This window comes from Pelodiscus sinensis, chromosome 21 (genome assembly GCF_052426305.1).
Source record: "Pelodiscus sinensis isolate ZL-2025 chromosome 21, ASM5242630v1, whole genome shotgun sequence".
NCBI lineage: Eukaryota > Metazoa > Chordata > Testudines > Trionychidae > Pelodiscus > Pelodiscus sinensis.
The window spans coordinates 13,712,320-13,737,310 of record NC_143072.1 but is presented as its reverse complement, the minus strand read 5'-3'; the positions used below and the strand labels follow the sequence as shown (position 1 = coordinate 13,737,310).

The 24,991-nt window shown below is 47.5% G+C and overlaps 1 protein-coding gene across 2 annotated transcripts in view; it reads right to left on the bottom strand.

The window, feature by feature from the left end:
- Nucleotides 1-24,991, bottom strand: part of SMTNL2 (smoothelin like 2) — an 81,072-nt gene that overhangs the window by 16,334 nt on the left and 39,747 nt on the right. For both annotated transcript variants that reach the window (XM_006113291.3, XM_006113292.3), the window contains exons 2-5: nucleotides 11,061-11,145; nucleotides 9,497-9,742; nucleotides 8,448-8,510; nucleotides 4,411-4,486 (exon numbers count right to left, since the gene is read on the bottom strand). In XM_006113291.3, coding sequence (XP_006113353.2) covers nucleotides 4,411-4,486; nucleotides 8,448-8,510; nucleotides 9,497-9,742; nucleotides 11,061-11,145 — 470 coding nt within the window. The remainder of the gene's footprint in view (nucleotides 1-4,410; nucleotides 4,487-8,447; nucleotides 8,511-9,496; nucleotides 9,743-11,060; nucleotides 11,146-24,991) is intronic.

The window sequence follows — 24,991 nt, the reverse complement described above, 5'->3', positions numbered from 1 at the left end:
AGGAAGGATGCTACAGAGTTGGTCGGCTACCTATGACTCACTAGGGAGCCAGATATGGCTCTTCTGGAGCCCCAACTCAGCCCCTTCCCCCCCAGCTCCCCTTACAGCCCACCACAAGACTGGAACACCAGCACTGGGGGACAGGGGAGGAGGAAGAGAAAGCCCCGAGCCTCCCCGCTGGATCTGACATGTGAACTGAAAAGGGCTCAGTGCGCTGTCATTTTCCTTCCCCAGGACACACTTTTTGAGGGCTTCCCCTGCAAATCCTTCCTGGAGGCTTCCTTCCAGCAAATGGGAGCAGCAGGAGGCCATGTTACATGGTGCCTGTGATATGGCATGAAAACAAATAAGTGCCCCCCAGCACCCCCAATCCCTCACTCCCCAGACCAGGCAGCCTGTCCCCAGCCTGCTCCCCCCAGGCCAGGCAGCCTGCCCCCAGCCTGCTCCCCGCTGCATTCACTGCTAGATCAAGCATCCTCTAGAGATCATCCCTGACAGATATTTATCTAACCTGCTCTTAAATATTTCCAATAAGGAAGATTCCAAACTTCCCTAGGCAATTTATTCTAGTGTTTAACCACCCTTACAGTTAGAACATTTTTCCCAAAATAGCTGTTCTGCCTCTATTGAAGCAGCTCCGTATTTCAAAATAGATTTTGAAATGGTGGTCAGCTTATTCCGATGTCCCGGTAACCTTCGTTCCATGAGGGTTAAGGGGAATTTTGGAATAGTGAGTTATTTTGAAATTTGGCGCTGTCTGAAATAAGCTATTTTGAAATACACTCAAAATAAGCTACACAATTTGTGTAGCACAGATTGTGTAGCTTATTTTGAGCTAAGGGTGCTGTGTAGACGCACCCCTAATGATCAACCAAAACCTCCCTTGCTGCAATTTAAACTCACTGTTTCTTGTCCTATCATCAGGTGTTACAAATAGTTTTTCTCCCTCCTCCTTGTAACACCCGTTTAGGTATTTGAAAGCTATTATGTCCCTCCTCAGTCTTCTCTTTTCCAAACAAACTCAGTTCTTTCAGTCTTCCCTCAAGGTCATGTATTCTAGACCATTAATCATTTTTGTTGCTTTTCTCTGGATCTTCTCCAATTTCTCCACATCTTTCATGATATGGGGCCCAGAACTGCACACAATACTCCAATTGAGTATTAATCAGTGCAGAGTAGAGCAGAATTATTGTGTGTGTCTTGCTCACAACACTCCTGTAAATACATCCCAGAATGATATTTGCTTTTTTACAACAGTGTCACACTGTTGACTCTCATTTAGCTTGTGGCCCGCTATGACCCCTAGATTCCTTTCTGCCATACTCCTTCCTAGACCGTCACTTCTCACTTTGTATATGTGAAATTGATTGTTCCTCCACTTAGGGACTTTGCATTTGTCCTTATTGAACTTCATCCTATTTACTTCAGACCATTTCTCTAGTTTGTCCAGATCATTTTGAATTATAATCCTGTGCTCCAAAAGCACTTGCAACCCCTCCCAGCATGGTATCATCCGCAAGCTTTTTAAGTGTACTGTCTATGCCAATATCTAAAGTCATTGATGAAGATATTAAACAAAACTGGTCCCAAAATGGATCCCTATGGAACCCCACTTGTTATGCCCTTCCAGCATGATTGTGAAGCATTGATAACGGAGAATGGTTATCCAACCAATTAGTCACCCACCTTATGGAATTTCCCACTTTTCTGGGATTTGTCTTTACTGTTAATTTGCATGATAAACCAATCTCAGCCTAAGCATTATCATGAACTTGACTGTTCCTTTGGAAATGGGCTTAAGCAATGGGCTTAAATTGCAGCAAGGGAGGTTTAGATTGGACATCAGGAAAAGCTTCCTGTCAGGGTGGTTAAACACTGGAATAAATTGCCTTGGGAGGTTGTGGAATCTCCATCACTGGAGACATTTAAGAGAAGGTAAGGCAGACACCTGTCAGGGATGATCTAGATCAGTGGTCTCCAACCCTTTTACACCCAAGATAACTTTTTAAATGACAAACCAAGCCAAGATCTACTGCCCCGCCCCTCCCTTGAAACCCACCCTCTCTATTCTCCTCCTCTCCATTACTTGCTATCCCCAATCCTTATACTGCTGCTTTTTTAAAAAAAATTCTTCTGTAGGAAGAGGTTTTTCCAACATTTGGCCTGTCTAGACTGGACCAAATGTCAGAAAAAAAACCTTCTTTTGGAAGCCCCCTTATTCCTCGTGGAAAGAGGAATATAGGGGTGACCGAAAGAGCATGTTTGCTCTTCCACTCAGAAAAGCGGAAGAACAAACGCAACCCTGGATGCAGAAGAGTTTTTCTGGGATATCTCCAGAATCCTGAAAAACTCCTACAGTCTAGCTGGACCCTCGCTGGGTTGAGACAGGATGTGTAGTCTCTGGGGTGGGAATGAGGGATTTGGGGGTGAGAAGGGGTGAGAGGTGCAAGCTCTGGGAGGAAAACTGGATACAGGAGGAGGTGGAGAAGGGGACACTGGCTCGGGGAGGGGGCTCCAGGCCGGGCAGTGTTGGAATACTAAGCAAGCCAGAGACTTGCGGATGTGAGGTTGCAGGAATTTGGGTTGGAGTATGTGAGGGGCTCAGGGCAGGGGGTTCCAGTGTAGGATAGGCTCAGATCTAGAGTTTGGGGTAAAGGGGGGTACAGGAGTGTCATGATAGTGTGGCCAGATGGGGGCTTGGCCCCAATTGGGGGTTTGTTGGCCAGGCTTCATTTTTAAATAAAATACTATGTCAAACACAAAAAGTTTCTGCATTGTCTTTATTTATGAGAATGTCAGGGAACCTGCCTTGATTCAGGGATCATGACCCATAGAAAAGTCATTCGGGAGCAGGGGACACAGTACTGGGGAGGGGTGCTAGTGGGTTCTGGGGCAGGGAACAGGGTGCCGATGGGGCAGGGTGCCAGAAGGACAGGTTTCTGCAGCAGGGGACAGGGTGCTGGGGGGGGGGGGGAGAGGACAGGTTTCTGCAGAGGGGAGCAGGGGGACAGGTTTCTGTAATGGAGAAGGCAGGGGGACAGGTTTCTGCAGTAGGGGACAGGGTGCCAGTGGGGACTGGTTTCTGCAAAGGGGAGCAGGGGGACAGGTTTCTGCAGTAGCAGACAGGGTGCCAGAGGGAACTGCTTTCTGCAGGGGAGGCAGGGTGCCAGGGGGGCAGGTTTCCGCAGAGCGGGAGCAGGGGAGAGGGAACAGGAGGGCGGGGGACAGGTTTGGGGCAGGGGAGAGGGATCAAGGTTCGAGGGCAGGGAGTCCCCTACACTAGCCATGGAGGGAAGCTTCCGTCACGCGCTCCCTCCGGGGTCGACCCTCCTCCCCCCCCCGCGAAGGAAGGAAGCCCTTTTGCGTGCCTCTGCCGGGCCTGACCCCCCCCCCCACTGAGCAGGGAAGCCCACTCAGGGGACCCCTCGGGGGCGACCCCTCCCCCCACACGTGCCTGTCCCGGGCCCGAAACCCCCACGCATGCCTGCCCTGGGGCTATCACCCGCCCCCCACGGCACAGGATAACCCCGTGCGCGCCTGCCCTGGGGCCAACACCCCCCCCACCCCATGGCGCAGGGAAAGCCCGCACGTGCCTACCCCGGGGCCAAAACACCCCCCTTACCCCCCGCGTGTGCCTGCCCCGGGCCCAAAACCCCCACGCGTGCATGTCCTGGGGCCAACACCCCTCCTCCCCCCATGGTGCAGGGAAACTCCGCTCGTGCCTGCCCCAGGGCCGAAACACCCTTCCTTCCCTCCCATGCGCGCCTGCCCTGGGGCCGAAACACACTCCCTCCCACCCCCCCGGCAGCACAGGGAAACCCCACGTGCATCTGCCCCCAGGACAACTCATGCCTCCTGCACCAGTGCAGGAAATTCACCATGCTCCTCTTCCGGAGCCAGGGCCCCCTCCCACAGTGCACCTGGCAAAGCAGCCAGCGCACTTCTGGAACTCCCGGAAGTGGCGCTAAGCTGCGGGACTTCTGTCCACCCGCGGGAAGCCAGCACTACCTCCATTTTCACTGGAGGTAAGTACTGGGGCTTCTCAGGGGTGGGTGGAAAATGGGGGTGGGGGGAGAGTCCGGACGCCTCGCGATTGACTGGTTGAGGCCTTGCGATCGACCAGTCGATCGCGATAGACCTGTTGGTGATCACGGATCTAGATGGTGCTTGGTCCTGCCGTGAGGTCCCTTCCAGTTCTAGTATAGTATTCTATAAAATCTGCAGGATCTTTCTCTGTTCTGGTCCCTAGTTCCTTTTGCTCCTTTCCATCCCCCACCCACTGAGACACTCAAACCACTAGGACCCACCTGGTCTGGCTGCCAGGACGAGTCAACAGAAGGCCTCTGCATTTAGGCTCCATCAAACACACTCAGAAAAAGTCTCAGTAAAAGAGCCAAGGAAAAGTCCTACCTTTCACTAGCTTTGGTTCCACTAGTCAGTCCATAGCTTGCAGCTGACATACACTTTGTGACAGATGTGCTTTTCTCTGTGTAAACAGCAAGAGAAACAAGATGCATCAGCGTTGAAAGTATTTTCTCTCCTTCCCCCACATGTTTTTAATCTATTTCCTGACATGTGGCTGCACATTTATTCTTACTCACAGCAATGAAAAGTTGCAGATTTCGCTATGAAAGACCTGTGCCAGCATGAGCTAATGATCTCCTGCAGAGAGATTCTCCCCACTGTCCCAGGCATTAGACCCTACTACAATCGCACAGAAGGAAGAGGCCACAGGACAATTTCCCTGCTGCAGACAATGTATTGGAACTAGACAGGCAGGCCTATACTGGCCCTCTCCCAGCTCCAGAGCACAGTGCATGCTGGAGATGGAGCCAGGGCATGCCAGGGTCTAGATCACAGACTGCTATGGTCATTCTGGCAAACCATAACCTGCCCTGAGGAGGCTGACAGGATTTAAAGCAGACCCCTCCAAGTCACTTTCGTCCTACCAAGGGCTATTTCAGCCCCCAAAGCAACCCGAGTTCATCAGGGTGCAAAGGTGGCTTTTGGCCAGCTATGCCCCTGTCTCTCCCGGCATTGCCACTTCTGTGTCATGCCCTCTGCAGGCACAGCACAGGGTCTGCGCCCACTTCAGAACTTGTGCTCAGGAATGAAGCGCAGGCTCCCCCCAGCATTAATGCTCTAAAGGGCTAGTTCTCTTCTCACATGGGCTTCACCTGTGTGTAGCTCCCCTGATCTGATTACTCACCGGTACTGTAAAGCAGCGTTTCCCAAACTATGGGCCGCAGCCCGCTACCGGGCCGCGGGAAAAAAATACCAGGCCTCAGCGTGACTGCCAGGGTGTTCTGGGCTCCCGGACTGCCCGTGCAGCGCCGGGTTCCCCAAGCCCTCAGCCGGGCTGGGCGGATGCAGCCTTATGTTTCAGGCTCCCGGCAGAGGCATAGTGAGGGTTACCAGGTGAGCTCTTATTGCTGGCTGTGGAGGGAGGAGAGGGGGTTGGATATGGGAAGCAGGGTTGGGGCAGTGGAGCTGCCCGGGGGAGATAGGGAAGGGAACCGGCCGGCGGAAGCAGGGCTGGCCGGGGGGGCGGAGCAGTGGGGCTGGCGAGGGGAGATCGCGGGGGATGGGGGGAACTGGTTGGCGGGGGCAGTGAGGCTGGCTGGGGGAGATCGGGAGAGAATCGGCTGGTGGGGACAGCGGGGCTGGCCCAGGGCGGGGGACAGGGGAGGTGGGAGACGGTGGGGGGGGGAGAAAATCGGCCAGCGGGGAGCGGGACAATTCAGGGCACACGCAGATCCTGAATAAAATTTTTAAAACAGTGCCTTTTAAATATCCCCACTGCTGACAGTGAGGTTTAAAGGCACTACAGTGTGTCAGAATGGAGAGAATCTGGTGCATTCACCATCCGGAATGAGAATATGGATAAAAAAATTCCAAAGATGGTGTCAGCTTTCTGAAAATAAATGAGCCCCTTTTCAATACACGATGTGGTGGTGCAGGGTTTTATTGGATTACAGTCCATTTTTCCAATCCATATTCCCTTAACTTGCTGGTAAGAATGTTCTGGGTGGCCGTATCAAAAGCTTTGTTAAAGCTGGCCCTGGGAGCTTTGGGAGGACCCAAAACAATGTATTTGCATATTCGTCATTTGCTTAATGAATATGCAAATGAATGTTACCGGTCCTCCGAAAGCTCGTGAATGGATTTACTGGTCCCTGTGTCAAAAAGTTTGGGAACCCCTGCTGTAAAGGAAAGGGCATGTGGGCCGTAGGTTTTCAAACGCAAACTTAACTTCACTTTGAAAACTGAAATGTGCAGATCCTTCTTCTCAGGGTTAATTCCTGGACTGGGAAGGGACAACTTTTCCTTTCCCAGAGCTGATCTGGATCCTCACCCAGCACCTGGAGGCCGTGGGCGAACCCTTGTGCTAAGACTAGAATGTGTATTCTAAGCTGCGTCGTTTCTGCCTCCCTGCTGAACTGACAATGCAAATCAGTTCCAAGTGGCATTGTTAGCCACTTGATGATGGGAACTCAGGAGATGTCTGGACAGAGCTCACGTCATTTGTTTAGACATGAATTAAGAATCTGAAGCATTTTGTCCTTCTGCACATCCCTGCATTGAAGAAGCTGGGAGGGGTCTAAAAGAAAAGTTTCCAAACCATGGTGTTCATCCTTAAGGCTCTGGCAATGCATTGACTTGCCATGGCAGTAGAAGTCACACAGCTAGTGCATTGAAACAGCCATTTCAGTCTTCTATGCAGTGTGGCTGCTGTACCAAAGCAGCTCCATTTAGCAGCCTTCGTTATATGTACCAGGGTTTATTCTGCCTTCATGGAAATGCCACCCATATTAAAGTCCTTTCCCACCAGCTCTCCAGGCTGCAACTTCACACAGTCCTTACTCCTGCCATGCTCCCCACAGCTGAGGCATCTGGCCATTCTTGCCTCCTGAAAATCAAGTTTGCCCCAGTGTACAGTAAAGAATGCAAAACCCAGTCAGATATGGTAACACCATGGTCTCAGTGCTAGACAAACCATCAGAAGGTTTCCTTCTAGGAGAGCGATTTATGAAGTGTTAATTGATTTTCCACAGACAACAAGCAGGGGTGGAATATCCAAAATAAACCGTAAGTTTTACTTTCTTCTGAGTGGATCATCCTAAGGGTCTGTGAAACCAAACTCCAGTGGCAAATTACTTCAGGAGCATGTCTACACAGCTAAGGGTGTGCCCAAGGACAGGCCTATACAAGACCCAGAGTTCAGCGTAAGGTGCGCGACTCAAACTACATAAATAATGTTGCTGGCATCAACGGACCTTAAGCCAAGCTTGGCACCATCTTCACAATGGGAGGCTGATGGGAGCAAATACTCCCGTCAGCTTCCCTTCTTCTTGTGAGGAGCACTGGCACTGATTGGAGCTACCCTCAGCATTTGATTTAGAAGGTCTTTACTAGACCCACTAAATCAAACCCCAGAAGATTGATCTCTGGTGTGGCAAGTGGAGTTGAGGCCCTAGTTAGCCTACCAGAGTGCTCTTGAATCCAGCTAACACAGGTGAACAATAGCAGAAAAGACAGCAGTGCAAGTTCAAGACTGCCAGGGACCCTGGATAAATGCTTGGCGGGCTCGCCAGCTCCAAAGCTGACACGGCACTATCTACACTGCTGCTGTTGCCTGCAGTCGCTGGATTCAAACTAGTGTGGTAGGCCAGCCCATGAACAGCTTTTGCTGCGTAGACATCCCCTGAGTCTGACTGGACCATTTGCCCTTTGCTGAGAATTGCTTTATTGACTCTCACTGAAATCAATGGAAAGACTCTCCGTGACTTCAGTGGGATATCTCCATGCAGCCCTGTCAACAGAACCAAATCCAATTCAAGATTAGCAGATAGACAAACCCGACTTGCAGACAGGGGGCCAGATCTGAACTCCCAAACCCTGCAGCATTGGCTACCTGCTACTATTTAGCACAGTAATGTAGGTGGTGGTGTGATGTAGTGGGGGGCTCTCTGCTCTGTAACCCGGTGTCCCCCGGCGCTGTGATGTGTGATTCCCACTGACTCACCCACATGTGGATTAGCCCAGACACCTAGGCCCAGCCTGACCAGATAACAAAGCGCTTCCCAGGGAGAGAGACAAAGAGAGGGAGGCAGAGCCCAGCACCAGGTTTTGGGGGAAGGGGCAGTTGCTGGCTGGGAACCATGAAGGAAACAGCCTAAGTTGAAGGCTGAGGGTCTGGGGGGTGGGGAGGGGAGAATGAACCTCCTAACCAACCCAAGGGGCCTGAGGCATCCTGGCCCTGACTCCTGTAACCACATCACGTCTATGCTGTGCTGTATCCTGGAGAACCAATAAACCCTCTCTATCCTACTGGCTGGCGGAGTCTGTTCTTGCTGCTACGGGGCTGCAGGATCAGGGGGAACCCCGACTCGCCGTCACAGTTGGTTATACCCACCAGGCTGAAAGACAGGGAAAATAACACCCACCAGCAGAGACGGATGTGCCCACTGTTCTCACAGAACTTGAATTCCAGGTCTTCATAGCAGTCACTGAAAAGCCAAAAAGAAAAGAGCGTTTGGCTTGTTTCTTTGTTTTCATAAATGGGCAGGCAGAAAGGAGAGACTTTTTTTTTTATTTAAATTGACTCAGTTTCTCTTGGGCTGTGTCCAGACTCAGGGTTTTTTTTTTAAAAAAGTAGCCTTTTTTCGAAAAAACTTCCCCTGCGTCTAGACTGCAGCCGTGTTCTTTCGAAATTAAATCGAAAGAATGCGGCTTTTCTTTCGACGGCGGTAAAGCTCATTCCACGAGGAAGAACGCCTTCTTTCGAAAGTGCTCTTTCGAAAAAAGGCGTTCTTGAAAGCAAACAGGGCTTTTTAGAAAGAGAGCATCCAGACTCACTTGCTGCTTTCTTTTGAAAAAGCGGCTTGCTTTTTCGAAAGTTCCGTGTGCAGTCTAGACGCTCTCTTTCGAAAGAGGCTTGCAGTCTAGACATAGCCCTGCTGACAATGAGGCTGGACCCTCCTTTTACAAATCAGGAGTAAGTATCTCCACTGGAGTCATTCCATCAGGGTCAGACTCCTATTTTCTAACCCACTTTTGTCAGGACTCCTTTGTTTTATTCTGGGCCACACTGCTTGCTTCTTGTTGAACTGGGTTTCCTCATCTTTAAAAGAGGAGCAACAAAACCTTCTTCATAGGGAAGTTGTTGTGAACAAACCATTGAGCCTGATCCCAAAACTACTGTAGTCAATGGAAAGACTTTTACTGGTTTCAGCTGGCTTTGAATTGGGTTCTTTTATAACCCCAAATGGGAGCAATGTCAATGTAAAATCTCCAGTGTGTAACTTAGGCTCAAATAAACTGGACTATAAACATCATAGCTACTAACCTTTGTATGACGTGCACTTGAGAAAAGAGCACTGAATAGTGTGAACAGGAATCAAATTATATCAGCTTGTTTAATTTAATTTATTTATTTAAAAACAGGCCTGGCTTTGGTGAGCAAATTATTTTCATGTCTAGAAATTTATTTTACCTGATTGGTTGGAAGTTTTCATCACAGCCTCATTCTGGCTCCTGCTCTGCCCTGTCAGGCCACTGGTAGCATTACTAGTTCCTGATAAGATAGAGGAGGTTTCTCCAGAAAACTTTTCTGACACTCTTGTTATTGCAGTAACAGGGAGGTGGGGCATCCGTAAAGTTACTGCAGGGGCATGAGCTTCAGGAGAAGAGTTTGACATGTGGAGGGAAGCAGTCACTTCCTCAGCGACTTTTGCCTGTCCTAAGGTATTAAAGAAAATGAGAGAGAAATATTTTTATTGACAGCTATTTTTAAAAATACAAAACAATTTCTATGCACAATAACTTTATTTAATTTTATTTTAGGAAACTGGAATAACAATAAACTTTTCCCCTAACAGACTATGTGACTTATGTTTGATTGTGCAGATTCCAATACAAATGAGCAGTAACTGATCATATTCTATTTTTTAAGATTCTTAATTAGAAAAGCTATTTTAGATGACTATTCCAACTATGTTTCCTTTTAGGGCCACTATGTCCAGCACCTACTGCTGGGGATTTGGATTCAGGACTCCTTTGTTCTTCTTTGGTTCACTTAAATCATCTGTGCCTCAGTTTCTCTTTTTCTGAGAAAGAGATAAGACCTTTCCCAAAGGTGGTGAGAGTTAATTAATAGTTTAACTGTTAATGCATGGACAGGAAGGCATTTAGAATACAAAGTCCAGTTATCAGTAATCGGAAGTCATGCTGATGACGGGTCTTAGGTCCAAACAAGTTAATGGGACTACTCATTGGTAATAGTATTCTAGTATTCTAATAGGTAATAGAATTAAGCATATGATTAGGATACTGCGGTACAATGAAGGAAAACTGGGTTTATTTCATCTGCAGAAGAGAAGAGTGAGGGGGGATTTGAGAGCAGCCTTTAGCTACCTGAAGGGAGGTTCCAAAGAGGATGCAGAGAGACTGTTCTCAGTAGTGACAGATGGCAGAACAAGAAGCAATGGTCTCAAGTTACAGTATGGGAGGTCTAGGTTGGATATTAGCAGGGGTGGATGAGAGTGCCGCGGGGCCCAGGGCAGCGCCGCAGGGCCCCCCTTTGACACGGCACATGTGCAGGGCCTCGGAAAGCACGGGGCCCAGGGCAGCCGCCCCACTCGCTCTGCCCTAAATCTGCCGCTGGATATTAGGAAAAACTATTTCACTAGGAGGGTGGTGAAGCACTGGAATGGGTTCCCTAGGGAGGTGGTGGAATCCCAGCTTGATAAAGTCCCAGCTTCATAAAGCCCTGGCTGGGATGATTTAGTTGGGTGTTGGTCTTGCTTTGAGCAGAGGGTTGGACTAGATGGCCTCCTGAGGTCTCTTACAACCCCTAGGATTCTACGATACACCTAAGAGTTTGCAGGACCAGGGCCTTAGTGTACAGTACTCATGCTGAAACTTTTATAGAGTATGACACTGGCAACATTAGAAAATAGCTCAGTCCCTGACAGAATTGAGCACTTGACCAGCAGCAATATTTTGCTTTCAAAAGTCGGTCTTGAAAAGACTTATTTCAAGCATTTCTCTCCTCCTACCTGTCAAGGACTGTCCGTTTTCAACTATGGTAGAACTGGAAACTCTTCTAGTCTCAGGTTCATTGTGGTACTCCAGATCCAGGCTCTGCCAAAACACACAGGCAATACTTGAACGTAGTTCTGGCTTTCAAATGATTAATGGTGATTGCCATGGCACCCAGCAGAGCTCCCATTGAGATCAGTTCCCTTTGTGAGAGTCTCCATGCAAGAGCGTGAGAGACAGCCCCTATCCCCAGAAAGGCAAATCATTCAGGGTCACACTTGATTACCTGAAGGGTCTATGTGCGGTCCAGTTCAAAAGGAGCACTGGTGATAAAGGGTTAAATCTTACACATGGATACACAGCCAAGGGAAGATTGGTTCAATGCAGACAGGAGGGGTTTCCAGTGCTTACGTTGTGCACTGGCACCTTTAGGCATTTCAGAGCTCTGACCCTTTTGACCCTGTTGCATTAGTTATGAATGTAAAAAAATTGCCAGAATCCTGGCCCCTCATTCATTGCAAATTAAACACTAGGGAGTTCCCTTTCAGTGGCCCAGAGCTTACACTAAGCTCCGGTAGAAGACTTTCTATAATCACCGGGGACACCGCACAAGTCAATGTCTGCTTTCTCCACCTTTGTTACTTTAAGACAGTGGTGGGAACCTGCCGCTTGAGGGCCGCATGCAGCCCACTGAGGTTCTGTGTGTGGCCCACGGGAGATTTTGTTTACCGTTGTGGCCCACATACAGGGTTGCTGGATTCTGCTGGTTTTCGGTCACATTTTTTTTTCCTAACGGTATTACAAAAGTGACACGCACATAAAGTAAGGGGGCTTTTGCTAGCCTCTCCATCCCTCCCTCCTCTCCTCCCTGCAGTACAGAGAGCCACATGCACAACCAGCCAGCCATCTGGGGCTGTTGCCGGGGGGTGGATGGGGTGTAGCTTGCCTGAGAGTGCTGCTGGCAGGGAGTTGCTTAGGTAAGTGCCTCCCGACCAGAGTCTGTGTCTGTCTCTGCAGCCTCCCCTCCCCCCCACGCCCTCCCAGACCCTGCACACCCTCCTAGATACTTCCCCCAGGTCAGAACACTCTCCTGCACCTATACCCCCTCTTAGACCCTGTACCCCAATACCCTGCCCCAGCTCACAACCAAATCCTCTGAACCCTCTTTCCCCCTACTCCAGCTGCCACTCTGCCTGCCGGGGTCCCTGCCCCCAGGCCACTGGCCCTGCTGGCTGCCTGCTGCCAGACCGGCTGAGCTCCCAGTCACTGGCAACCTCAGTGGTTCCGGCTCTTCGTTCCAGCAACATCCAATGTTGCTATACCAGAGAGTCCCAGACCAGAGAGGTTCAACCTGTATTGTGAACTGAAACCAAAGCCCTCTGATCCACAGAGCAGACAGGCCCGACATGCTTTTAATATTAGCAAATTCCACCATCAGCCACTTGTGGGGAACTGGAAGGCTGTCTCTACACTGGCGCGATCTTGCGCCAGAGATATGCAAATGAAGCTAAGCGTGGAATATCGCCGAGCCTCATTTGCATACCTAATGAGCCACCATATTTGTGGAAGAGGCTCTTGCGCTAGAAGGAGCTGTCTACACTGCCCCTTCTTGCGCAAGAAAAGCCCTCTTGCGCAATGCTGCTACACTGATTATTTTCAGGAATAACGGCATTGCACAAGAGGGTTTTTCTTGCGCAAGAAGGGACAGTGTAGACAGCTCCTTCTGGCACAAGAGCGTCTTCCACAAAAATGGCGGCTCATCAGGTATACAAATGAGGCTCGGTGATATTCCACGCTTAGCCTCATTTGCATACTTCTGGCACAATAACCCGCCAGTGTAGACATAGCCGAAGTGAGCACATCTGCTGCGTATTTAACATTGCGTGGAAAATAAAGCCTGATCTTGCTCCAAGTGAAGTCAAAAGCAAAACTCCCGTTGATTTCTTTGGGAGCAGAAGCTGGACTCAAATCAGTGCTGTCTACCTTAGATCAATGGTACACACTTTCCAGGTGAAATCCTGGCACTGAAATCAAGAGTGGAGACATTAGAGAAGGTCCAGAGAAGAGCAACAAAAATGATTAAAATTCTAAAAAACATGACCTATGAAGGAAGACTGAAAGAATTGGGCTTGTTTAGTTTAGAAAAGAGAAGACTGAGAGGGGACGTGATAGCAGTTTTCAAATATCTAAAAGCGTGTTACAAGGAAGAGGGAGAAAAATTGGTGTCCTTGGCCTGTAATGATAGGACAAGAAGCAATGGGCTTAAATTGCAGCAAGGGAGGCTTAGGTTAGACATTAGGAAAAACATCCTGCCTGTCAGGGTAGTTAAACACTGGAATAAGTTGCCTAGGGGGGTTGTGGTATCTCCATCACTGCATTATTTAAGTGCAGTTTAGACAGACATCTATTAGGGATGATTTAGACCAGGGCTACTCAACATGCGGCCCATGGGTGGGAGCTAAAACAAAAAAGAAATCAATATAAATGGTTTTCTGTTGATATGCATTTTAGTAGTTAAATTCCTGGACTGTCATTGCTCATTAAAAGTGCTGTTATACGGGTGGAAATCGGATTAATATTGCATTTTATTAATATCAGCAGAACGGCCTTAAATGGGGTCTGTGTGTTGTGTAGTCTTGCCTTAATTTTTGTATTCATGCCCATCAGCGTGAAATAATCCATTTGCATATTTATTTGCATGTATATACAATTACACTTAAGTTGCGGCGCTCGGCATGTACTGTGAGTATCAATTTGGTCCCCAGGGCTTCCAAAGTTGAATAGCCCTGGTCTAGACAGTGGTTGGTCCTGCTGTGAGGGCAGGGGACTGGGCTCGATTAATTCTTGAGGTCCCTTCCAGGTCTATGATTCTAGGATCTCGCCCCAGGGCAAGAGATGTGCATAAAAGACTCAGTCTGCTCCTTTCAGTGAACTGTGTGTGTTCTTTATGCACATATCAGTCGTGCTTCACAGTTGTTCCACGCAAAGTGAAATCATTCTGCTTTATCGCCAACTTTGTCCTGTTTTCAAATGATCCTGCACTGTCTTTGACACCAAAAAGATATTTTGGCCTTGGAAAGGGTTCAGAAAAGGGCAACTAAAATGATTAGGGGTTTGGAACGGGTCCCATATGAAGAGAGGTTAAAGCGACTGGGACTTTTCCGTTTAGAAAAGAGGAGACCGAGGGGGGATATGATAGAGATATATAAAATCATGAGTGGTGTGGAGAGGGTGAATAAAGAAAAGTTATTTATTAGTTCCCATAATAGAAGAACTAGAGGACACCAAATGAAATTAATGGGGAGAGGTTTAAAACTAATAAAAGAAAGTTCTTCTTCACACAGCGTGTAGTCAACCTGTGGAACTCCTTACCAGAGGAGGCTGTGAAGGCTAGGACTATAACAGAGTTTAAAGAGAAGCTAGATAAATTCATGGAGGTTAGGTCCATAAAAGGCTATTAGCCAGGGGATAGAAATGGTGTCCCTGGCCTCTGTTTGTCAGAGGCTGGAGAAGGATGGCAGGAGACAAATCGCTTGATCATTGTCTTTGGTCTACCCTTTCTGAGGCATCTGGTATTGGCCACTGTCGGCAGACAGGCTACTGGGCTAGATGGACCTTTGGTCTGACCCAGTACGGCCGTTCTTATGTTCTAATGTTCCCGTCCTGCAAAAGCTCCAGCACTGCGAAACGCTACACATGTGAGTAGTTCTATCGAATCCAGTGGACTGGTCACATGTATAAAGTTTGGTCTTTGCAGGATCGGAGCCTCGTGCAGGTGCTAAGTCGTTAGGGTGCACAGCACCCCGCAAGATCAGACCAGGATTCACATGCACACTCTGAAAATAAATGCAGAAACAGGGTGAGGGCCCGATCCTGCAACTACTGATGCAGGTGTAAAACTTCAGTGAACTGAACAGTCTCCTTGATTTTAAACTCTCTTGTGAGTAAAGTTAACCACCTGCATCAGGATTGACTTCAGAAGTGAGGCCTAAATTATTACAGAAGTATGCCAGCAAATCTATTCCTCTTCTGGGTGGCAAAATAAGACATGCATACAATCCAGTTGCTGAATCCAACTTACTGTAAATCTAAACCCTAACCAAGTCCTGTATTTACCTTGAGAATGATTTAATGGCCTTTATATAAAGCAGTGGTATAATTTATGACCAGTAAAAGTTTTCCACTGGGATAAGTTGTGGAGTTAAGTCCATAACTCTTCTCCACATTAGCTGGAAGGGTCCCTCATGTTTACAAATGAATCTTCTTTACACACTGTTTATAGGACGTTACATAAAACTACTTAAGGTTCTACACAAGTTCTTTCTAACTGAGGCAGATAAAATGACAGTAATTACAATTAGATGATATATGGAAAAAGTATTAGGGGAAAAATAAATATCCTAGTGCTTTGTGACTGAGTTTCAACTTTTCAAATGTTGTTGTTTTTGGAAAACTACACTGTGTTTTGATGTTTGCTAACTTAATTCCAGCCCAATAGGCCAAGAACGTTTTGTTTTTTATCATCTAACAGGACGCAATTTTTGGTTGCAAGGGACCAAGCACCCCGCCCCTCTCCCCCGCTTCCCCTTTTTGCAGTCACATGATTAAAAATGTTTTGGTTCTTATACCTGTATATGGGAAACTACAAGTTCCCAAATTAAAGTCTATGGGAAAGTATTCTGTCACTTTAAATAGACTTTACCTCTGATTGGCCCAAAAGTTAAAAAAAAATCTGCAACACATCTGTGTGCTAACTTAGTCTAAACAAATTATGAAACAAAAATAACAGTTGTGCATCTGGGCTATCACATTACATGTAAAACTGATGTGTAATTTATTTCTCTGGATTCAGAGTGCAGGATTAAACAAAACAAAACGAAAAATCTCATCAGAGGCAGGGTTTAAGGATGTTAAGAGGTAGGTAATAGGCTAATTGTGTAGTCGATACAATTGTTATTGACTACATGATTAGTCAATAAGGGAAGATGCTCAGTCCCAGCTCGCGCTGGGTCCAGGAGCTATCCCTGCTGTGCCTCTGAAATTTAAATGTAGTAGGAACTGGGCAGGCAGGATCATCTAAACTGCAAGGAGCAGTGGGAATAGGTCCCAAACCCAGCGCGAACTGCAACTGAGCAAGCCCGGCTCAGTCCCAGTTCTCGCTGAGTCTGGGACCTACCTCTGCTGCAACTTTGCAGTATAAATTTACTAAGTGCTGGGCAGCCTGACGGCCCAGCTCTTAGTAGATATGAACTGCAAGCTTGACCTCGCTGTGAGCAAAGGAGACTGCTTTGTGGCAGCCTGCTCCCCAGAGACAGCAGTGAGGCACCGCAGAGATGTAGGGTTGCCAGATGGTTTCAACAAAAATACCGAACCCCCTCCCCCCCACCAAAAAAACCACTGGGGAAAAAATTCTGTTGGGGGGGGAAGAGGAGGTGGGAGACCAAAGTTGTTGAGGAAAAAAAAAGGACCCCAAGAGTTATTAAGCAAAAAAATAAATAAATAAAATAAAATAGCATTAAAACAGCATGGCCCCTTTAATTGCGTGCAGAGTCAGAATAGGGATAGGAAGAGAAGTGGTTGAGCACTAAGACCCAGGGCAGGCATTGCTTCCCCTTGCTCAGGTCTTTATGTTTTTTGCCTGTGGCCATCTTGTTTTCTTGGTCGAGCTAGAACCAGGTAAGCAGGGCGTCTGGGGACGTCCGGGGGCTGGGCCCAGTTGCTGCGTGTTGGAGGGTTGCCAGGTGTCCGGTATTTTTGCCTCCTGACAGGGAAAAAAAACAGAAAACACCAGACATTTCAGGTGCCCGGTATTTTCTGAATTTTTTACCGGACAGGAGGCAAAAATACCGGACTGTCCAGCTCAATACTGGATACCTGGCAACCCTACGGTGATGGTGCTGGCAGCCTTTTAAACTGGATCCCCTCAGCACTGGCTCCTGCTTCCCCCTCCCTTGCTGCCTCTGATACAAGAAGCATGGCAATGCAACTAATTGACTACTTGCTTACATCCCTAGCAGGGCTGCCCACTTACACCATTTTATTCCAACACTCACAACATTTTGGTGTTTGTCTTAAAGCCCCAGCTCCGGAGATAGGTGATTTTGTGAGTCTCCCATTTTCTTTTTTAATGGCAATGTCTAAATCTTATCATTGTGGAGAAAAGCCTGGAAACATGAACTGAGTGTAGGGTTGCCAGGTGTCCGGTTTTGACCCGGACAGTCCAGTATTTGGGCTTTCTGTTCGGGAAACACATTGAGAAAATATAAATAAGAAAATATAAATGTCCGGTATTTTCTAAATAAGATGTAATGTTGATTGTGATGTAATGTCAAGTGTGTCCTATATTTTTGTTGAAACCATCTGGCAACCCTAACTGAGTGTGACCTCAAGGTGCAGAAATTGAGAGGCAGAGAAGTAACTCCTAATTTTTTTTTTTATCATGATTAGGCCAATATCATGATTTTAGGGCCTGATTCATAACTTGTGAACTCACGGGCTACGTCTACACTACGATCCTCTTGCGGAAGAGGAAATGCAAAAGGCGCCGTCTACACAGCGTTTTTTTGTTTTTTTTGCACAAAAACCTCTTGCACAAAAGGGGAAGGAAGAGGAAATGCAAATGAGAGCTCTGCATATGGAAATGAGTGCTCCATTTGTATTTCCTCTTCCGCAAGAGGACTGTAGTGTAGACGTACCCATGAAGCGAACAGAACTGCAGAGGGACACACACTATGCCCCACTATACCAGTGTAAATCTGAAGCAACACAGTGGATTGAAATGGAGTTCTTGGGATTACCCCAGTGTTACAGAGATCAGTGTGAACCCAACATGTAAGGCTTGGTTTACACTTGCAACACCATGTAGGGTACATTTAGCGGTACGCCACAGTGACTAGCAGGCGGCGTCCACACTGCAGTGCGTAGCTACACACCATAGTGAAAGGTTCAGGCAGGGCAGAAGGCAGCAGGACACTATGCCTCTAAAAATAGTGCAGAATAGAGATGTTAAGAGCTTAACTGGTCAACAGATGCTTGTCTGTTTCCATTATGGTTAAACTCTTATGTCCTGCAGGCACACGCCTGCTCCCTTTAGGTGCCGGATCCTGGGGAGCCAGAAGCCACTCTGCCATGTAGTCTCTGCAGTGTAAGGCTTATACTGTAGAATCCACAGCACAGCTGGCCCCCCGGGGACAGAGCTGGCAGCTGTAGCCAGTGCTTCCCAGGAGCTGGCTTATAATATCCTGTAAGCCAGCTTCCAGTGCACACCAGCTCCAGCTGCTGGCCCCAGTCCCAGGGAGCCAACTGTGCTGCGGGCTCTGCAATATAAGCCTTACACTGCAATGCCTGCAGCACAGAGTGGCAGCCGGCTCCCCAGGAATTGGGGACGGCAGCTAGAGTCAGCGTGCGCCAAGAGGTGGCTTATGCGCACCAGCTCCCGGCTGCCAGCCCCAGTTCCAGGGAGCTGGCTGCATTGCAGGCTCTGCAGAATAATCCTGATACCACAAAGCCTGCAGTGCAGGGCAGCAGCCAGCTCTCCGGGAGCCGCGGGGGCACCCCCCACCATGCTTCCCTCCCTAATCCCACCCAGACAAAAACGGTTGACCGTGTAACCAGTAGGATTTTTAATGGTTGCATGGTTACTTTTAAAAAACCTTTTTACATCCCTAACATAGGCACAGCTAGCACTGCTTGGATGTACAGAGAGCCATGTAGGATATATACATCCTAAAATTGTCGGGTGTCTGTATTCAGCTTGCCTAAACTGCTCCTCCCCATCCACACTGCTATTTAGACCTGTGCCAGCTGGGTGTGCACTGCCTGTATGCTGTAGGCCAGAGGTAGGCAATAATTTTTTCAGGGAGGCCACTTCATGAATATTGGTACATGATCATGGGCTGGCTCCAAGCCTGCCAAAAGGGGAGGGGCCTCAGGTGGAAAGGGTGGGGCTGGGAGTTACAGAGAGAAAAAGTGTAAGTGTGGAAGAGACACATACTGAGGTTATGTCTACACTGCGCTGGTTTTGCGCAAGAACTATGCAAATGAGGCTAAGCGTAGAATATCGCCGAGCCTCATTTGCATAATTAATGAGCAGCCACTTTTTGCACTTCTTGCGCAAGAGCTGTTTTTCTGGGGAAAAAAGCAGAAAACAGCTCTTGCGCAAGAGGGTTTTTTTGCACACGTGTAGACGGCTCCTTTTTGCGCAAAAGCCTCTTGCACAAAAAGTGGCCGCTCATTAATTATGCAAACGAGGCTCGGCGATATTCCACGCTCAGCCTCATTTGCATATTTCTCGCGCAAAACCAGCACAGTGTAGACATAACCTGTGTGTGATAGACTTTGTGAGAAAGATTGAGTGTGCGTGTGGGACACGGACTGGGAGAAAGTTTGGCACAGAGACGGGAGAGTGTGTGGGGCTGTGTGGGACTGTACAGAGGCAGCGTGGCACAGACTGAGGGTGTGTACTGGCTGCTGCTGGGTAAGTTTCTGAGAGCAGCCACGTGCTATCTCTTTAAGACAGGGAAAGCTGTCCTGCTCTCTCTCCTTTCTCCCTCATTCTGCAGAGATGGGGCATGGAGTACAGGGGCAAGTGTGTGTGTGTGAGAGCGCACAAGCCCTGAAATCTTAGAAACAGTGCACTGCCTCTTCAGACAGACACTCCTCTGACACATCACTTACTCCATGCTTCAGACTAGAGCAGCTCCGCTGTGTGTCTCCCTCTCCCCAACCCCTGCTCTGCAGAGATGGGGTACAGGGGCAGGGGGACTACAGGCTTTTGTCGACAGAGGCTTTGTCAACAGATACTGTCGACTTCAGATCTCCCCTCCCTTCTGTACAGCTAACAAGAGAACCCCGGGAGTAGCTTGGCTGCAGGATGGAACACAGAGGGGCAGCTGAATACACACGGCCGGCCGGCTATAAGTATGCACTCCTGCTAATCAGCTGGGCAGGCGGAGAAAAATGCTTGGTGGGCTGAATCCAGCCCCTGGGCCTGAGAGTCTGTCCCCATGTTTTGTAAACAAACATATTTTACCTCGGTTGCTCTCAGCACATTCTTCAGAGGGACAGAATTTTAAAAATACAAATTACTTGCTACTGGTTACTCGCTTGTGATTTATACAAAATTTTAGAGACATCAACCAACCCTGAGCTTAGTGGAGTTACTCACTGTATTAAAGTTAAGCTCATGCTTAAGTAGTTAGCCCGTTTGGGACTGTGCATTCAACACCTTGCAGAAGTGACCCGAAGGCTCGTTTTAAAATAAAAAGTGCCAGGTTGTAACATAAATGGGGACACCTCTGACTCGTGTGTTCTGTTCATTAGCCAAACTTTCTGCTTTGACTTTTCCTACACACTTTGCACTGATGTTATTCATGTTGCTTAATCCTTCACTGGAAGACACTCAGGCCATGTCTACACTATGCAGAAGATTGACACTGCCGCAGTCGATTTTCTGGGGTTCAATTTAGCTAATTCAAACTGAGAGGGCCCCCCTGTCAGTGCTGGTTGTCCTGCTCCTCACAAGGAGTAAGGGAAGCAGATGGGAGCATTTGCGTCTGCTGACCTCCTGCTGTGTGGACAGTGCGAAAACATGTCGACTCCAGCTGCGTAATTAATGTAGCTGGAATTGCGTATCTAAGGTTGACTTTCCCCTTTAGCGCAGACCTGGCCTCAGATAATGAGGGTGGAATAAGAAATTATATACAATAGAAAGGAAAAAGGCAGCTCACAGGTAAGTAATAATTTCCTTCTGCATCCATATTTGGTTTTCATGTGGAAGAAGTTAAACCGATGGTTTGATTTCATATATTTATGCTGTAGCTTCATAATAATCTATTAAAATAATTCATTAGTAATGTAGGGACAGAGAACCACACTGCATGTAAAATGCAGAAACCAAGCAATCAACCCAAGGTAAGTTTCATGAGCCGTACTTGATTTTTAGCAAACCTCTGTGTATTCCCACCCACAGTCCACTCAGAACATGGGACAAGGATCATTCTTGCCTCACAGTTGTCTTTTAAATCAAACACATTCTCCTCTACAGTGTGTAGAATATACTGGGAATCTCCATTGTATTTTCCAGTACCTTAGATGTTTATATTCTTACTAGGCCCAATCCAAATCTTCACCAGCTCTTAATGATCTGTGCTGGCAGTGGGGTGGAGGGTCTCATCTACACGTTATACCCTCCGCAGTGTCAGGTGACCCTGTTCCAATGGCAGTATGAATTTACAGCTATAATCCTACTTTAGTAAAGTCAACGGAAGCCCTTCCTTTGAGTTCTGTGAGAATTGGCTGAGCCCGATCTTCCCAATCATGACTGAACCTTATGCTTTGCAAGGCTACGGCCCAGTTTGGGAACCACGGTTACCTTAGGAACAGTTATTCAGTTATAATAGTGCCTGAGATCATTACTAGGGTTGCCAGATAGTTTCACAAAAAATACTGAATCCCCCCCCCAAAAAAAAAACGCTGGGGAAAAATTGTTGAGCCAATAAAAAAAGGGGGGGCGGAAATGCAGCTGCTGTTCCAAGCAGCCTTCCGTCAGGCACCCGAGCTGGGTCTCAGGAAAAACAGAAAATACCAGACATTTTAGATGTCCAGTATTTTCTGAAATTTTTTACTGGACGGAAGGCACAAATACTGTACACCTGGCAACCCTAACCATTACTGGGATCTGATTTTTCCAAAAGTATGCGAAGTCACTTGAAAATCATGGCCCGTGCTCATGAGGAGGTAGAAATGTGATCGATACTAAGGCCCTGATCCAGTGAAGCATGTAAGCGCATGTCCCACTTCAAGCACATGAGCAGTCCCATTGGTGTCACATGCTTACAGTTATAAGGCTATTCACATTCTTAAAGTCACACGTGTTTATATACTTTGTTGGATCCAAGCCTGTGGCAGAAAAAGAATTTGCCAGCATATTCCCGTTTGCCATCACGCTACATAAGTAACACATGCCTCCTTCGTTAGTTTATTGTGCTTATGAAAAGGCACCATTGGTTTTTACCACTACTTTCTTTATAGCTTCAATAACAGGAGTGACACATGCTCAGATTTTCCTTGGTTGCCACATCAAAATCCTCCTGGCTCCGGGGATATTAGAATGGTTACTCAACAACAATTTTATCCTCCCCTAAGGTACACCTCCCAGCTCCATGTGAGATACAGTGTACTGGGTCTGCACACAGTAAACTTCTGTTCATTACTTTATTAGTATAAGTTGGACCTCCCTGGTTCAGCACCCTCAGAACCTTACTGGTCCCAGATGAGGGATTTTTCCAGACCCAGGGAGGTAATTTCTGGCCTCCCACTGCCAGCTTCCCTGTCCTTCCCCTCCATTGGGCTTCCTGGCTCTCCCCACAGCCCATCTGAGATGTGTGCTGGGTCCCACCCCCCCGCCCCAACCCCAGCAACCAAGCTGGGCCGCGCATTGCCCGCTTGCATAGTGCCAGGCTCCTGGCCCCTCCCACTCTCTGCAGCGTGCCAGAATCTGATCCTGGAACATCTGTGGTCTGGAAGCCAGACCAGAGAGTTCTGGTTTATAGCGGTGCAACCTGTAGAAATGTAGATAGGAGAAAATAATTGCTATAAAAATTTGAATGTTTGGAAGCTCTCTTTTCCAGTATCCAAACTTTCTTAAAAGCATCAAAACTGCTCCAGGGCCATCTGAGCTACAGGGGGTAAGATTTTTAAAAGAGCTCAGCTCCCATTTGGACATCTAAATAAGGGCCATGTTTTCAAAGAGGCTCACACCCAACATGGGGCTCTTTAGAATGACACATAATTGGGTTCCCACAAGGGCGCTGGGCTCTTTAGAAAGCCTGGGCTAGATGGACCTTTGCATTCTACAGCATATCACATATACAGGGAAAATGGCATCTTCAAAAATATTATCTTGTCTCAATCAAAAATAACACTTTTGCCACTAATACTGGAGCATCTATTATTCTCTAGTCTAGGAGAATGTTTCTGTGTACTTACATGGCAAAGTGAGAGTGCATCTGACTTATTCTTGCTAAATAAAATCTGTAACATTGTCTACGGACGTTGTAATTTTAAAAAAAAGGAAAAGTTGTTTTGAAATGTCTCTGTACCCTGAGATTAGCAGCGGTTATTTTGCATGAATAAATGCAGTCACCAGCCAGGGTTCATTTGAGAAGAGTACAACAAACATCATCCGTCATCAGTCCTATTTTTATTCTATATTTACACCATGCAAAACAAGGAGGGACAGATCCTGGCTACACTACGAACGTTTTCCAGAAGAGGAAATGCAAATGGAGCACTCATTTGCATATTCTCGTCCGATCCTTTTTGCGGAAGAGGTTTTTGCGCAAAAAAGTGCTGTTTAGAAGGCTTTTTTTGTGCAAAAATATCCCTTTTGTGCAAGATCCCTTCTTCCTCCCTCCCTTTGAGGAAGAAAGGATCTTGCGCAAAAAGGTTTTTTTGCGCAAAAAAGTGCCATCTACACAGAGCTTTTTTGCACAAAAACCTCTTCCGCAAAAAGGATCGGAAGAGAATATGCAAATGAGAGTGCAATATACGCAAATGAGCACTCCATTTGCATTTCCTCTTCCGGAAAAAGTGTGTAGTGTAGTCATAGCCTTAGAGTTGCTCCATTGACTTCAGCGGAGCTACATTGGTTAACATCAGCTTGAGAGTCCGTCTCATAATATGTTGCTATATAAGGGCCAAGTCATGACATTCTTATTCAGGGAAGTCTCCCGTTTCATTCACTGTACTCAGTGGGAGATGGGACTGAGGAAGGACCTAGCGGCCTGATCCTGTTCTCTATGGGGTATTAGTCACCCCTGAGTCTGACACCAGGAGAATGTTGCTGAGCTGCTTTAAGTAGAGAAAATTTCACTCACTATCTTCAGGGAAAGTTAGATCAGGCCTTTGCTAAGGAGCAGTTTCGACTCCCAGGATACATCTAGAGTACAGGCTTTTGTCAACAAAGCTTCTGTCGACAAAGAGCATCTAGACTACATCCAGTTCTGTCAACAAAGCCGCTTTGTCGACATGAGAGTGTAGACGCAAAAGACAGTGTAGATGCAATAACGCCTTCTGTCGACAGAGCTCTGTCAACAAAAGGCGTTATTCCTTGTAGAGTGAGGTTTACCGCCGTCGACAAAACTGCTGAGTTCTGTCGATGTTATGTTGACAGAACTTGGTGGTAGTGTAGATGCAGGTATAGTTTTGTTGACAAAAGGCAACTTTTGTCAACAAAACCCTGTGGTCCAGACACACCTCCAGAGTCCACATCTTACAGTGATGCTGTCAGAAGATGTTTAAGTTGTTGTGCTCTGGTAGGGCATGGTTTATAAATTCAAAATGGGCCTTCTTAAGAGCAAGATGCAGCAGTGTGGTGCCCAGTCCTGCACGTACCACGTGCTTCACAAGAAAGAGGATGAGATGCTTCCACTCAAATGGTGCTCAGCACCCCCACTGGATGAGGTGCTCCCACTCAGGCAGTTCTCAACACTCCCATTGGACAAGGTGGTGCTCAGCAATCCCATTGGATGAGGTGCTCCCTCTCTCCTCACCATGCAGTAACAAGCCCCATCATGCAAACGTGCTGTCACCCACTACAATCTTATGAAACCAGAAGTGAGAGTCCTTCAGCAACATGGTGCATCTTCATCCTCAGCACTGCCTTGTTTTGCCAAGGGGCTGTGCGCTAATGCCTAAGGAGTTGTTACTACACAGGAGAGAGATGTTGGAATCAGTGTGGAGAATTCTTTGAAAACTTCTACTCAGTGTGCAGCAGCAGTCAAAAAAGGAATGTTAGGAATCATTAAGAAAGGGATATATGGGAATACCTCATTGCCTCTATATAAATCCATGGTACATCCTCATAGACTCACAGTATCATAGAATGTTAGAACTGGAAGGGCCTTCAAGAGGTCATCAAGTCCAGTCCCCTGCACTCACGGCAGGA